Raw genomic sequence first — 15,860 nt, 5'->3', positions numbered from 1 at the left:
GTCTTCTTGCTGTAATCATCAATGAAGGTGAGGCAGTATCGGTTCTATCCATTTGAAAACGGGCTCAATGGACCACACACATATGTGTGTACTAGCTGGAATGGCATGGTAGATCTACAATCGGCTTGCTTTCTAAAGCCGTTTCTATATTGCTTGCTCAGAACACAACTTTCACATATCACATTTGGGTTGTGGATCTTGGGTAAGCCTTTTATCATCTTCTTACTTCCCAGCTGTTTCAAACTTTCAAAATTCAAATATCCATACCTGAGATGCCATAGTCAGTCTTTGTCTTTGATGATAGCGCTTAAACACCTTAGCATATCATGTTGAATGGCAAGCGGAAACATTCGATTCTTTGACATTTGTACTCGAGTAACAAGCTTACCTTGAGCGTCAGTTATCACCATCTGCTTATTTAAGGCTAATTTGGTAGCCCTTCTCCACAAGCTGTTCGAGACTTAATATATTAGTCTTCATGACTGGCACATAGTACATGTTGGAGATAAAAGCATGGTCTCCATCCTTCCTTTTGATTAGGACATTTCCCCTTCCTCAAACTAGGACTTTAGAGAGATCACCAAATGATATCTCTCCCTAGACTTTCTCATCAAGTTCATTAAATAGGTTCTTTCTTCCAATCATGTGATTGCTGGCTCCAAAGTCAAGGTAATAAACATTTTGGTCCTAGTTGGTTGAATTGTGTGCCATCAGCATCAACGATACTTCTTCGACTTTCTCCTTTTTAGCAAAGTTAGCATTTTCATTTATTTCGTGACTTTAGGGATTACCTCTACACTCATTGCTATAGTGTCCATACTTGTGGCAGTTGTAGAACTGAACGTTTCTCTTGTCTACATTTGAACGGTTATTGTATCCCCCTCTTCTTCCGTGTCCTCTATCTCGTGGGACATAGTTCTATTGATTGCGTTCTTCTCTAGTGGGACCTATTCCACCTATGCAACCTTCTTTGGAGTCAAAATTTCTATAATTTCTTCAGCGAGATCCTTAGCCTCGTCTTGTTCCTTGCTATGACGTCCCCCCTTTATCATATCCATTTGTAGTGAGGGACAACTTTGTTTAGAGGGCTTGCTCCAATGCTTTATCATCACTCCTTCTGTTGACTTTCTGCTCATGGGCTTGGAGTGAGTCCACAAGTTCTTCTACAAACATGGTTTCCAAATCTTTTGTTTCTTCCATTGTCATCGCTATATAATCAAATTTTGGATCCAAAGATCGCAAATTTTTTTCACAAATTCTCTCATCTTTGAGAGTTTTTCCATTTTTTCTCAATTGATTTCATACTATCATAACTTGTGTATAGTAGTTAGCAATAGATTCAGTAGATTTCGTTCTTAAGGATTCAAAATCACCTCGCAATGTTCGAAGACGAATCTTCTTCACTTTGTCTGCACCTTTGTGTGTTCGATGGAGAGAGTTCTAAACTTCTTTGGATGTCTTTGCGGATGTGATGATTTTGAACATGGCCTCATCAAGGCCTTGGTAGATTATAGACTTCGTGTTGCAATCCTTCTTTCGATCGACTCACAAGATCGTTGTTTGAGCGTCAGACATAATTGTTTCGGCTTCTTTTGATGGGCTTTCTTTGTACCCATATTCAATGATGTCCATGACATCTTGAACACCTAAGAGGACTCTCATTTGAATAAACCAATTTTCATAGTTCTCCCATGTCAGCTTTGGAATCACTGCTTGTGTAGTACCGTTAGCCATCGAGTTAAATATTTTGAAAAAATAGAGTGATGGAGATTGATTTTGGCAAATCTAATGCCATAAATGTGTTTAGAAGGTAAAAAAACCTTAAGAATCGATTTTAGATTGCAAAGAACCAGTTTAAAAATAACTAAACCGACTAAAAGAAGTTTTGGACCATTTTTTTAAACGGGTTTGACTTAATGGAGATAACGGCGTCAGCATTATCATTAGGGTCACGTGGCGGCTTCTGCGCATGCCGCGTGTTGGCGACTTGACGCGAGTCAGTCAGCCGGGTCAGGTTGTGTTCACGGGTCATGATCTGGGTTGCTGGGTCGGGTCGCGGATTAGGTTTCCAAGTTGAATCTCACTTATTGGGCGAGGAAGACGCGTGCAGGCATGTGGAGCGCGTGGTCTCGGTGGTCGGCGACCTCGCTGGTGCAAGTAGCGCGTGTGGGGGGACACTGTTTCATCTCTTAGCATGTGAGAGCACGTGTGGGGTCCTCCGGACTCCGTTTGAAGCATGGTTTTCACCTTTGCAATCGTCTCGATGCGAATTTCACAATGGTATGCTCAATTTTGGATTTTAAGTAACTTCAAATTTGGGGAAAAAATTGAATTTCCCTCTGTTCGCCTCTATTTGGCAAATTCCAGAAAACTTGAAGCTCTGATACCACTGATGGGTGGAGGGGACTCACTTAATCATTTGTTGTGATTGAAACTTAGTGAAGATTGCACACAAATACAAAACAATTAATTTCAATCTGACAAAAAAATAAAATAAAATACAGAGACGAATTCAAGACACAAATTTCTCTCTTCTCACTAGTTATTCACCCTCACTACACCACACATTACATTACACACACACATCTATTTATAGCAACAGATGAATGGTAGGTTGATATTAATTTCAAGAAAATTGGTTGGTAGGTGGAGTATGTTGCTTGCAATTCAGAAATTTCAACAATATTGCGTTGGGTTGGTGGAGCAGCTGCCAACAAAGTTTTGCTGCCACCGTCAAATTTAGTCTTCAACAATAAAGACTTGGACATATACTGACTCTCCAGCTTCAGCCAAATTGTTGCCGGTGATTCATCATCAATGACATGATACATCATGTCATCGGCTAGACAACGCCTGATAGTAGCCTCAGTCTTCACTTCCAACTCCTTCCAACTCATGTCATCCATGTCTTCTGGCTTCCTCCCGTATAGTGCCTTCATCATACCTTGCCCTACCAACACGTCCTTAATCTTCCTTTGCCAAAGTCCAAAATTTCTATTTCAATCAAACTTACCAATCTCAAACTTTGCAGAAAAAATCCCAGCGACAACAACCAATGGCTTTGATACCAATTTGTTGTGTAGAGTGGCCTGAATGCCAATGCATAGCAGAAAACAATAAATCGAATTAGAACAAGTAATGCAAGCAACTAATGATGAATATACGGAACAACCAATCACAATGAGAATAAAGGAAAACAATAAAATCAAAGACACAATAATTTATGTGGTTCGACAATGTACCTACGTCGACAGGAGCAAGCGGCCGATTTTCACAATCAAATCGTCAACTTTACATCAAGGGTTATAATTATAGTTTATATATCAATTCTATACATATAGGAGGCTTAGACTATATCTAAAACACTCCCGTAGCAATCCCAAAGGAAAATTCTCTGAAATTTCCTAATCTACTGATCTCCCAATTCAAAATCTATGACCTGCGCCGAGCAATACCATTGATGGTTTAATACTAAGCCCCAATAGTGAAGACTAAAATCGTTGATGATTTGATACCAAGAGCCAACTGTCGACGGTTTCTTCCTGTAGCCCCCTTCCTTGTTCTTTGCTTCACTATGTTTTCTTAACGCACGTGTTCCACTCAAATTGAGCCACATATCCAACAAAATCATATGTTTTCACGACTTGGAAAATCTTCCCTAGAGATCGAAAAAATTACATGCAAGTATTTTTTACTCCAACATTGCAAAACTTGTTTGATAATGTTGATTTTGAAATATTTTATGACATTCTTTATAAATTCTCACTTACAAAAAAAAAAAAAAAAAAAAAGCTATCTAAATTTGAAATGATGGTATTCGAAACTCTTTGAAAATCAATTAATCCATGAGGAATAATGGGAACGCCATTCAACCATTCTACCTTATGTGTGAAGGTATTAGCTCAAATGAAAAGTTGCTACATACAGCATATTTTTAGGAATAAATCTTGTGGTTACCAGAAAATATAATATTTGAGCAAACTGTATAATACAGTGCAAATAAATTTGGTTGAACTTCATTAAAATTTGAAGTAGGTAAGGAAGTCTCGTCTTTAACAGAAGGAAAAAAGGGAATATCAGCCAAACCCAGCTTTGTTGCTTGCAGTTTCGCCTTTTAATTGGGTTGCCCACGGCCCTGGTTTTTTTCATAGAGAAAATTTTATCTCTCGAGTCCAGAGCCAGTGGGTGTCCAAAACTGGAAATGATGCCAAACCGCGTTACAGAGTTAAAAGATAACGCCAACTGCTATTTCCATTTTGCCAACTCTTTTATTATACTTTTCCCTATTCATATGCCAACTGTCCACAGCTGAACTGAAGCTTCATGCCGCTTTCCTCTTCTCCCTCCCTCCCTCTCGTATAAAAAACCCAACACACCTTCCATCCCAAACACACTCCAATACCATCCTTCCTCTTAATCCCAGTATTGTCGGTACCAACAAATTCCAATTCCTCCCTGTGCTTAGTACAACCATGTCCATGGCTTCGTCTCTGCTTTCTTCTTCAAATGTTGTGAAGATGCTGCTGTTCTCTCTTATGTTCGGCTCTTCAGTAGTACTCCTCTCGTCTGCAACCGACTTCTACGAGAACTTTGACATCACTTGGGGAGACGGTCGTGCTCAAATTCTCAACAATGGCGACCTTCTCACCCTTTCCCTCGACAAAGCCTCTGGCTCTGGTTTTCAATCCAAGCAGGAGTACCTATTCGGCAAGATCGACATGCAGCTCAAGCTTGTCCCCGGTAACTCCGCAGGCACCGTCACTGCCTACTATGTAAGTAGTTAGTCCAAGCTTTTCAATCAGCTTTTAATTTTAATTAATATTTTGGAATAAACATGTGGAATATTTCAGTGGTAGGATAAAATTTAGCTTTATCACCATCCTGGGAATGTTGATTTGTTTAACTAACGCATCAAGTATGTGCTGCAGTTGTCGTCCCAAGGATCGACCCACGACGAGATAGACTTCGAATTCTTGGGGAACTTGAGTGGAGATCCCTACATTCTTCATACCAATGTTTTCGGCCAAGGCAAAGGCAACAGGGAGCAGCAATTCTATTTGTGGTTTGATCCCACTGCTGACTTTCACACCTATTCCATCCTCTGGAATCCTCAAGCCATAATGTAAGTATATGTACTCCCAACTAATGTGACAAAATTAATTATATATACACCTAGTTCAATCTAAATTTATGTTTTTTAACATCTTGACCGTGTCTCTGTTTCAGCTTCTCTGTGGATGGCACGCCTATTAGGGAATTCAAGAACATGGAATCAATGGGTGTTCCCTTTCCTAAAAATCAGCCGATGAGAATATACTCCAGTCTTTGGAATGCGGATGATTGGGCCACAAGAGGTGGGCTGGTGAAGGCAGACTGGACCCAAGCACCCTTCACCGCCTCCTACAGGAATTACAATGCTGATGCTTGTGTGTGTTCATCCGGAGCATCTTCATGTAGTTCACATCCATCTTCTTCAACCTCTGGTACAGCGAATTCGTGGCTCACTCAGGAATTGGATTCTACAAGTCGAGAAAGACTAAAATGGGTTCAGCAAAACTACATGATTTACAATTATTGCACGGACACGAAGCGCTTCCCACAAGGTCTCCCTCCAGAGTGCACCTCCAGCATGCCTTAATTGAAGAGGATCCAGTCATTTTTTTTCGTTTTTCTTTTCTGCCTTCAATCCCGTTTAATTAATTTATTCATTCATTATTTAGTACCGTGGTGTGTATATATATATATTCATTCATTCGTACCATGTAACACCCTCTACAATCATATTAATTCCATTTTTTGGCTATATTACTCAACTAAATTCTAATATTTGCTTCTAATTAATAATTAACTATCAATTTTTTTTAAAAAATTACTTAAGCAATTACAATCATAAATTAATTAGTTAGGAAGGGAACATAAAAATTTAAAACACTATCCATCCATCAAATTCCAATCCAAATCTTACACTCATAAATTTGGCTTTGTGATATTTTATATCATGTCATTTATAAAGTCTTCCAACTCTCCACAAATAATTAGTTTTTATGGTTTTCATGTAAGCTACATATGGTTAAATTCCTAAGAAAATTATGTTAAAAATCCAAGTTTCAGCTATTTATAAGACAGGATTCATCGACGAGACACGTCACCTCGTCGATGAGTCCTATAGAAATTTTGTCGACGAACCTGCACCCTCGTCGACGAGGTCATGACTCGTGACTTCCTTACCTACTTCAAATTTTAGTAGAATTCAACCAATTTTACTTGCATTGTATGAACTTTGAAAGATAAAACAAGAATGTTGGAAACTCTGCTATTTATGCAGCGAGAGATGATGTATATTTATATTAGTAACTGTACAATTGTTGAGGATTTGTTTACAACTGTGTAATGTCCATAGAATCGGATTTATAAGAAACTATAAACAAGGAAATGTATTAATGCGATATACATGGAAAGAAAATAATTTTGTAGCAATTGGGGACTCTTGGAATCAAGGTGCGGTTACACTTGATTTGCCGTGATCTACTGCAGTATTTCTTTCCATAATATGCCCCATCAAGTTCAGCGGGGATGAATTCACGTTGAGCTTGTCTCGTAGGAAGGCAAATCTTGCTGACATGATTGGTTTAGTGAGACCATCAGTGAGCTAGTCTTTACTTGAAATGAAGCGAACTTCAAAAGTTTCTCGTTGAACTTTTTCCCAGACAAAATGGTAGTCTATCTCCACATGTTTAGTTTGTGCATGGAATACTAGACTTGCCGTGAGATATGTGGCACCAATGTTGTCACACCATGGGATTGGACATTGGGCTAAAACAATACCAATTTCATGCATCAAGGATTGTACCAAAAGTAACTCAGTTGTGGCATGTGCAACCACACGGTACTCCGCTTCAGTGCTTGAACGTGCCACAGTTGGTTGTTTCTTAGAGCTCCATGAGACTAATTTGTCACCAAAATAAATACAGAAACCCGAGGTGGGCTTTTGATCATCCGGGCAACCCGCCCAGTCGGCATCGGAGTAGATAGATAGTTGTGTTGACTTGCTTGGCCGAATAAGGAGTCCAAAATTGATTGAAAACTTTAGATACCGAAGTATCCTTTTGACGGATGTCTAGTGTTCTTCAGTGGGTTTGTGCATGAATTGGGAGACTTTATTAACTGCAAATGAGATATCCGGCCGAGTTAGTGATAGATATTGTAACGCACCACTACACTTTGGTAATTTAAAGGATCTGAGTAAGTGGCACCCGAGAACAATGATAATTTATGAGAAGAAGACATTGGAGAAGAAAATGGATTGGCATCCAGATTTTTTGTCCATTAGAGAAGATTGTAGATGTACTGGCTTTGCAAAAGGAGAAGACCTTCGACAAGTTTTTGTGCTTCCACACCCAGAAAATATTTTAGGTGCCCGAGGTCTTTTACAGCAAATTCTTGACTCAAATTTGTGATCAATTGTGAGATGGCCAGTGGGCTAGACCCAGTGATCAGAATATCATCGACATATATAAGGAGAAATAATGAATTTGACCCTTGTTTGCAAATGAAAAAGAAGTATCGAAGCATGAGTTCACAAAGTCGAGAGAGAGTAGATGCTCTTGTAGTCAATGGTACCAGGCTTTTGGAGTCTGTTTTAGTTCGTATAGGACCTTGTGTAGTTGACAAATATGATCACATAGCCATGAGGTGTTGCATGTAAACCTCTTCAGTCAAGTTGCCGTGAAGGAAGGCATTTTTTTATATCAATTTGATGGATCAGCCACTAGTTTGACACAGCACAACTTAGCATGATCCGAATGATGATGGGCTTTGTCACAGAGCTGAACGTGTCATCGAAGTCAATTTCTTGTTGTTGGTGATACTCTTTGGCAACGAGTCTCGCATTTCTCTGTTCAAGAGAGTCATTGGACTTGCGCTTGGATTTGAAAATTCACATGGAGCCGAGGACATTGAGACCAGGTTTGGCAAGAACTAAGGACCACGTTCCATTCCCCATTAGCGCAGTGAATTCTTCATCCATGGCTGCACGCAATTCACTGTGCTTGAAAGCTTCCATATAACAGGTAGATGATTCTAGAACCTTACCTATTACAAGAAAAGATTGTGGCGGTGGATACTGAACGGTTCCATCTGTATGCTTCTTTGGTTTCACGATATTGTTCTGAGATCATGTTACCATTCAATGAGGATGGTGCTCAAAGAGTTCTTGTAGTTGGTTATTGGTGTGGTTATGTGGTGAGAGCAGAGTCGCTGGGTAGAAAAGATGAGTTTATTTAGGTGGTGAAATGTTTGAAGAAGGAGAAGGAGGTAACAAGGAAGATGAAGATATTGGGTGATTTTTTTGAAACGGTGTCGTTGGGGTTAATGAGTTTGTGGCCTGTGACAGGTCATTTTGTGGTGATATCGGTAGATGTGGGCTTTGATTTATGTCATTTCTTAAGAGAGTAAACATGAGAGTTATATGTGGGCTTAATTGAGGCTAAGTTGGGTTTGCGTCTGGGCTTGCAAAAGGCAAAGACCCTTCATCGAAGATCACATGCCGTGAAACAAATAACTTGCTAATGGAAGTATCAAGGCACTTGAATCCTTGGTGTGAGCTGCTATAGCCAATAAAGACGCGGTGTTTTGATCTGAAGTCAAGTTTGTGGCAATTGAACAGTCGAAGAAAAAGGGAACAAGGACACCCAAATATTTTTAGAGATGAAAAATCAAGAGCATATTTGTACAGTTTTTCAAATGGTGAAATGCCAAGAGGGGTGGTGGGTAGGTGATTAATGAGACATGTGGCCATAAGAAAAGCATCATGCCAATAGGTGTGAGGAAGATGACTATGGGATAAGAGTGAGAGACATGTTTCAACAATGTGACAGTGTTTCTGTTCAACGGACCCATTTTGTTGGGACATAAGGGCGTATGTGATTCGGTGTTGAATGCGAATATTTGCAAAATAGGTGTGAAGAGAGCGATACTCCCCACCCCAATCAGTTTGCATAGATTTTACCTTACAATTAAATTGACGTTCAACAAGTTTTTGATATGAGAAAAAAATTTACATGACATTACATTTGCTTGGGATTTGAAATGACCATGTAAATTTGCTAAAATTATCAACAAATGAAACATAATATTTATTTCCATTAGTTGACATGATAGGATCGACCCACGACGAGATAGACTTCGAATTCTTGGGGAACTTGAGTGGAGATCCCTACATTCTTCATACCAATGTTTTCGGCCAAGGCAAAGGCAATAGGGAGCAGCAATTCTATTTGTGGTTTGATCCCACTGCTGACTTTCACACCTATTCCATCCTCTGGAATCCTCAAGCCATAATGTAAGTATATGTACTCCCAACTAAAGTGACAAAATAAATTATATACACAGTTCCAGCGAACCCAGTTCGATCTAAATTTATGTTTTTTAACATCTTGACCGTGTCTCTGTTTCAGCTTCTCTGTGGATGGCACGCCTATTAGGGAATTCAAGAACATGGAATCAATGGGTGTTCCCTTTCCTAAAAATCAGCCGATGAGAATATACTCCAGTCTTTGGAATGCGGATGATTGGGCCACAAGAGGTGGGCTGGTGAAGGCAGACTGGACCCAAGCACCCTTCACCGCCTCCTACAAGAATTACATTGCTGATGCTTGTGTGTGGTCCTCCGGAGCATCTTCATGTAGTTCACCTCCATCTTCTTCAACCTCTGGTACTGCGAATTCGTGGCTCACTCAGGAGTTGGATTCTACAAGTCAAGAAAGACTAAAATGGGTTCAGCAAAACTACATGATTTACAATTATTGCACGGACACGAAGCGCTTCCCACAAGGTCTCCCTCCAGAGTGCACCTCCAGCATGCCTTAATTGAAGAGGATCCAGTCACTTTTTTTTTTTTCTTTTTTTTTTTGGTCTTCAATCCCATTTAATTAATTTATTCTTTCATTATTTAGTACCATGGTATATATTTATATATATATATATTCAATTGTTTTAATTGATGTACCATGTAATAATACCCTCTACAATCACGTTAATTCGATGTTGTAAAACTTGAAGATTGCGCGGACCAACACTGCTTTTTCGGATATATTAATTACCTAAATTCTAATATTTGCTTCTAAATAATAATTAAGGGTCCATTTTTATCAAACTGCCTTGGCAATCACAATCATAAATTAATTAATTATGAAGGGGGCATAAAAATTTAAAACATTATCCATCCATCAAATTCCTATCCAAAACTTATATTCACAAATTTGGCTTTTTGGTGTTCTATGTCATGTTATTCATAAGGTCATTTTACTCTCCCCTTCTAAGTTTTTAGTTTTGTTTGTAAATTGCTACATCATATAACATTTATATAAATTATGATCCTATTGACTTACGACTCATAATCAGAGGAGCTATTCCCTTGAAGTCTTGATCGTACAAGTAAAAGATTTTGCGTGGAGGCCAAGGGGGCGAGTTTTTTTCCTGGATTATCTTTTTTTTTTTAAATATATTATAATACCTCTTTCAGGGAAATATTTCCCAGAATGACTCTGACGTAATCTCGCTACTCCAAGTAGCGAGATTTGCCACGTGTTGACATTAAACAAATCTCGCTACTCCAAGTAGTGAGAGTTTGCTGCCACGCGTCTTTGCAAGAATAGGGCCTCGCCTTTAAATATCGCTATTTGGAGTAGCGGGATTTAAGAAAATCTTTCTACTCAAAATAGTGAGATTTGCTTAATTTATAATTTGTAATTTAGTTAAAATGTAATATATAACAATCATACACTATAAATATACAGTAATTATATTTAATTAAATAGGAAAATCTTATATATTTTATTATTGAGTAGGAAATATTTAAATGTTATGTTCCATTTATTGCTGCTATCTGTAGCACAAAGAGAGTCGATGATCCATCAATTTATCATATTGTGTTTTTGATCGAAAAGTAAATATATTGATCAAAATGAGTATTTACATGGAACACTAGGTAGATATAGGAGGGAAATGAGCCCCATCAAAATTACACGCAATAAAGTCAACACTCAGGATCTTAAGAGAGCCTAAGCAATCTAGGGGCCTTTTGGCCTAATACTGTGTATATATATTTCTAAATTGTCACAATCAACTCCATTGGGGATACGAATTTTCCTTCAAACCTTTTCCGATTTCTGGCATTCCATATGAGATAAACAATAGAGGCCAGACCAACTCTTTTACCAACCAAAAGGAACAATACAGGTTTCCTTCAAACCCAATAAGCCTATCACAAGTAGGTAGTTTCCTTATAATTCCCAACCAAAGAGTGAAAGCATGTATAGGGGTACTTCCACTCTTCCAAACCACCATGGACCAAGGAACCGTAGTTCCTTTAGTTATCCAGAAGTTATAGCAAATGGATGAGCTAGAATGATTGAGGTCCCATTCCTCAAAAAGTTGAAGCACTGCATCTAGGTGGTTGGCACATCTTGACATAATCTGGTTCTCCTCACCAATTTGAATTGCTCAAAGCCCTGGACCTGTGCATCCCAACCTTGTTTGATAATGTCGAGAAAATTATGGTTTAGAGTCCGCATGTTGAAAATTTTTAAAGATCGTCTTCCCAGACACCCCTATTCAAACAGGGAAATTAGGCACACCGAGTGATTAAAGAGAATCCCAGGGAAAAGGAATTCAACCATAGCTCTCGGATCCCCTAGAATCCATCTCTGATTAGCAATCGCCCTGGCCAATTTGCTTCAAACCGTACCATTTGTCCAAGTAAGGAAATACCCTGATGATCTCAGATTAGATAGACTAGTCATTACTCCTCCAATGACTACTACAATTATACTTATCGAGTCTTCTGCTCATTTCAAAACTTATTGTTCTTGATGTTGGGAATTAACATGAAATTCCCCAAGTGCCAGCGAGGAAGAAAGTATCAAGGGCTGCAGCACAGAAAAATCCGTTAACTGTTACAGAGATATCTGATGGGGAACATGAAAACGATGATTTTAGCGATGAAGATTTTAAGGTGGAGGTGGTAGCTGCTAGCCCAGAAGTGGGAAAAAATGGGGGTGGAATAAAACAAGCAGCAACAAATGCCAAATCAGCAGCGACAGCAGCATAAAAGAAGAGAGGACAAGATAATAAGCAGCAGCCTCAGCTAGTAGGCCAGAAGCTGCTGACGGACATTTTGAAGCCTGTAGAGAATCCTTGGATTTCACCAGAGAAGAAGAGTAGTTCAATGTTCGGTAGGGTAGGCAGTAATGAAGAGAAGGCAGAGAGTAGCTGAGAGAAACTAAATTCTGATTCTGCTTCTCCTTCAGACAACAATCCCCCCTTGGATTGTCTTTACATTTCCAAATGTTAAAACCCTTTCACCCTTCATGAATCCTACAAAATTTAGAGATTTGTAAATTATTTCCTTCTTCTATGTTATTAACATGTTCTAGCATATAGAGTTGGGACAACACTGTCCTGCATTTAATGTTTTTTAACTTTAACTTCTTCATCATATATGCATCCGTTATCAATAGGAGTTGATAGAACTTCCTCCTTTACAGATCGCAGGTTATTATTTCTGTATGGCTCATGTTTAACTTTCTACATTTTAGATTGTCATTACATTTCTGATTTTATGATTGGTTCTATTGTGCCTTTGCTTGGCATTTGGTTTGTGCATTCAATGATTCCAAAGTATTCCAATGTTTTCCCTCGTTTAGTTCAAATTCCATTATCGAGAATAAAAATTTTTCATTGAAGTTGTTCATTCATATCCAGATTCACAACTTGGTAATAATTAACAAAAAATCTTAAATTATATTTTAAAAAATAAGACATACCCTCCTTTCCATATCAATCTTATTATGAACAAAAGATTAATGCTCCATGCCGAAGAATCTATTAGCAATATGTTTGTGATTAAAACATTAAAATTCTTATGTTCATGAAAATTTTGTATTTTGAGTAACACAATTCTGAAGCATCCGAAAGTGGAAGGAGACAATGATGCAACGAACCAAATGTTGTAGAAATACAAATGGCTCAGTATACACTTTTTAGGATTTTTTTTTTTTTGGGTAGTTCTAAAGATAAATCATCATATCATGCAGCTCTTTTACTAAGTATACATTTCCACCCTATTCAAGTTGAATTGCACCTAATTGAATTCTTTGCTTTTTCCTCACGGCCCGTTTGGTGTTACTTTTAATATTGTGAAAATAAAAGTAGAAATAAAACCTAAAAAGCATAAATAGAGAGACTAAATTATATTTCACAACGTTACATTCACGATATTCGTATACATTCAATCTATCAAAACACTATACTAATTTCGGCAGAGTCCTGTTTACAAATTGAGCATATCCATCCATGCACCTGTGCAAAGAAAACATTCTTCAAATACAATTGATCCCAGTATGTTCACAACGTTACATTTACGAGATTCGTATACATTCAACCTATCAAAATACTATACTAATTTCGGCAGAGTCCTGTTTACAAATTGAGCATATCCATCCACGCACCTGTGCAAAGAAAACATTCTTCAAATACAATTGATACCAGTATGTTCACAACGTTACATTTACGAGATTCGTATACATTCAACCTATCAAAATACTATGCTAATTTCGGCAGAGTCCCGTTTACAAATTGAGCATATCCATCCACACACCTGTGCAAAGAAAACATTCTTCAAATACAATTGATACCAGTATGTTCACAACGTTACATTCACGAGATTCGTATACATTCAACCTATCACAACACTATACTAATTTCGGCAGAGTCCTGTTTACAAATTGAGCATATCCATCCACGCACATATGCAAAGAAAACATTCTTCAAATACAATTGATACCAGTATGTTCACAACGTTACATTCACGACATTTGTATACATTCAACCTATCACAACACTATACTAATTTCGGCAGAGTCCTGTTTACAAATTGAGCAAATCCATCCATGCACCTGTGCAAAGAAAACATTCTTCAAATACAATTGATACCAGTATGTTCACAACGTTACATTCACAAGATTCGTATACATTCAATATATCAAATTACTATACTAAATGATACCTGCTTGGCACTTTACCTAGGGGTGCTCTATAGATTCAGAATTAAGAAAATTACATTATGTACAAATGATACTCCAAACAAATACATTATGTACAAATGATATATTCAAAACAAATACATGCTGTACAAATGAAGTCATGAATAAATACATTATGCACAAATGAATAATGAATAAATACATTATGTACAAATGAAGTTGTAAACATATATCTGATGTACAAATGAAAGTATGAAGTAATTACCAAATACATATATCGCCTACTCGGTACCGCGTAGAGGTCGTCTTCGGTGTCGGGGTGGCTACCGTCTGTGTCTACCCTCACCTGGCTGCTTGTCCGCGTCTGGCATCCGGTCACATCAAGGGGCTGCATGTCTGTCGTCTCCGCCCATAGGTACTAGATAATCTATCTCTAGGTGAAGCGGACGGGGAGCTATGTCGTATGTAGTCTCTAGACGAGTTCGAGGTGGCAACCTGGGTGCGTCCACCTCCTCCGCATCGAAAGGGTCATCTAGTAAGTAAGACATCGACGGTGTCGTGGAAGAGTCAGATTGATAATTCGCTGGTCTACTGGAGGGTCCTACAAAATCAGTAGCTGTCGATGGGGCATACGATGCAGATGGCCCAAACACGTACTCCTCATGTACAATAGGCAGTGAGAAGGCCAGACTCGATGGACGGTTGGAGGTAACTGCTCGACCCCCTTGTACTGGAGCTGCTCGACCACCTCGTGGTGCTGGGGGCTGGCGTGGGGTAGGGATCCGTCACCCGTCCTTGTAGACAATGTCCAAACCAGCTCTCGCTAAATTGCTCACAGTGGGGTTTGATGATAGCAAGTCGACCTGGTGTAATACGTCAACCTGCAGCATACGAAAATAGTGGTTACAACATTGAACTGCTAATGTAAATGGTAACAAATTAGGTATACATTTGAGTAAGCGTACGAGGCTCATGTAGTTCGCTGCAGTCCTATCTACGAAGCAACGTGTGATCGACCTATACCACGTGTAATACGGATCCTCCGGACCCATCGGGCCGTTCGCCCGCACTCCCTCCACGATGTACTCCCACCTATGTCCCCACATACTCACTTACATCGCGTGCTCGGCAGCCCAATCTGTGTTCCCCCGACCGCGACCATCAATCTCGTGCATGTCGTCCCCACGTACATCGACCCCCAAAGTACAGAAGCGGCTAGGGATGTCCTGTCGAAAGCCAAACTGGCACATCACTCGGCCTGGGAGATGCCACTCGACAATATGAAAACATATGAGTAGCACTCGGGCAACCCAGAGGTCCGACCCAACTGCATAGCCAGTCAGTAGGTTGGCAACAATGTCATCATTGTAGGGCACCCATACGAATTGCTCGTATACATATAGTAAATGTAAGAGGTGGGACGGGAATATCTCCAAATAATGCAAAATACTGTCAATACACATAACCGAGACTACCTCGTGCTCCCGGTGCATGTCCAGCTCGAATCTGTACCAAGGCGGCGTGTGTTGCACAACATTAGGCACTAACAACTGATCCCTCCACCTGTACAAAATGAAACGTAAGTTAACAAGGTGTAACCACCAGTACGTAGTACAACTTAATATACGTACCACTTATACAAGAAAATGATTGTAAGTGGAGTTACTAACCTACATGCGAGTGGAGCTGGGTCAATTGGGCGTCCGTCCTCGTCCCTCTAAATAAAACGCCGGAGACCACGGCGCGTAGGAGCTAATGACGTGAATCTCTCCCACATCCAAACCTGCAATAAGCAGAGTGCTCCTCTGATCTGTGAGT

General features: G+C 39.3%; 2 protein-coding genes across 2 annotated transcripts; both read left to right on the top strand.

Annotated features, from left to right (window-relative positions):
* The first annotated feature begins 4,392 nt into the window (after window positions 1-4,392).
* On the top strand, window positions 4,393-5,813 carry LOC131145217 (probable xyloglucan endotransglucosylase/hydrolase protein 23). Its single transcript, XM_058094360.1, has 3 exons — window positions 4,393-4,772; window positions 4,929-5,122; window positions 5,227-5,813. The coding sequence occupies exons 1-3, from the start codon at window positions 4,473-4,475 to the stop codon at window positions 5,636-5,638; spliced, it is 906 nt and encodes a 301-aa protein (XP_057950343.1). The 5' UTR covers window positions 4,393-4,472; the 3' UTR covers window positions 5,639-5,813.
* A 2,260-nt stretch (window positions 5,814-8,073) lies between these two features.
* LOC131143960 (xyloglucan endotransglucosylase/hydrolase protein 22-like) lies at window positions 8,074-9,926 on the top strand. Its single transcript, XM_058092313.1, has 3 exons — window positions 8,074-8,260; window positions 9,160-9,340; window positions 9,456-9,926. The coding sequence occupies exons 1-3, from the start codon at window positions 8,074-8,076 to the stop codon at window positions 9,865-9,867; spliced, it is 780 nt and encodes a 259-aa protein (XP_057948296.1). The 3' UTR covers window positions 9,868-9,926.
* The last annotated feature ends 5,934 nt before the right edge of the window (window positions 9,927-15,860 follow it).

This window comes from Malania oleifera, chromosome 12 (assembly GCF_029873635.1).
Source record: "Malania oleifera isolate guangnan ecotype guangnan chromosome 12, ASM2987363v1, whole genome shotgun sequence".
Taxonomy (NCBI): domain Eukaryota; kingdom Viridiplantae; phylum Streptophyta; class Magnoliopsida; order Santalales; family Ximeniaceae; genus Malania; species Malania oleifera.
This window is presented reverse-complemented; position numbering and strand designations above follow the sequence as displayed.

Bases quoted from the DNA above. Each gene is read 5' to 3' on its own strand.
- LOC131145217 (XM_058094360.1), top strand. From the start codon at position 4,473: ATGTCCATGGCTTCGTCTCTGCTTTCTTCTTCAAATGTTGTGAAGATG. The intron at 4,773-4,928 runs GTAAGTAGTTAG...TATGTGCTGCAG, and splicing joins GCACCGTCACTGCCTACTAT to TTGTCGTCCCAAGGATCGAC. The intron at 5,123-5,226 runs GTAAGTATATGT...TCTCTGTTTCAG, and splicing joins TGGAATCCTCAAGCCATAAT to CTTCTCTGTGGATGGCACGC.
- LOC131143960 (XM_058092313.1), top strand. From the start codon at position 8,074: ATGATTCTAGAACCTTACCTATTACAAGAAAAGATTGTGGCGGTGGAT. The intron at 8,261-9,159 runs GTAGAAAAGATG...TTGACATGATAG, and splicing joins GGTGAGAGCAGAGTCGCTGG to GATCGACCCACGACGAGATA. The intron at 9,341-9,455 runs GTAAGTATATGT...TCTCTGTTTCAG, and splicing joins TGGAATCCTCAAGCCATAAT to CTTCTCTGTGGATGGCACGC.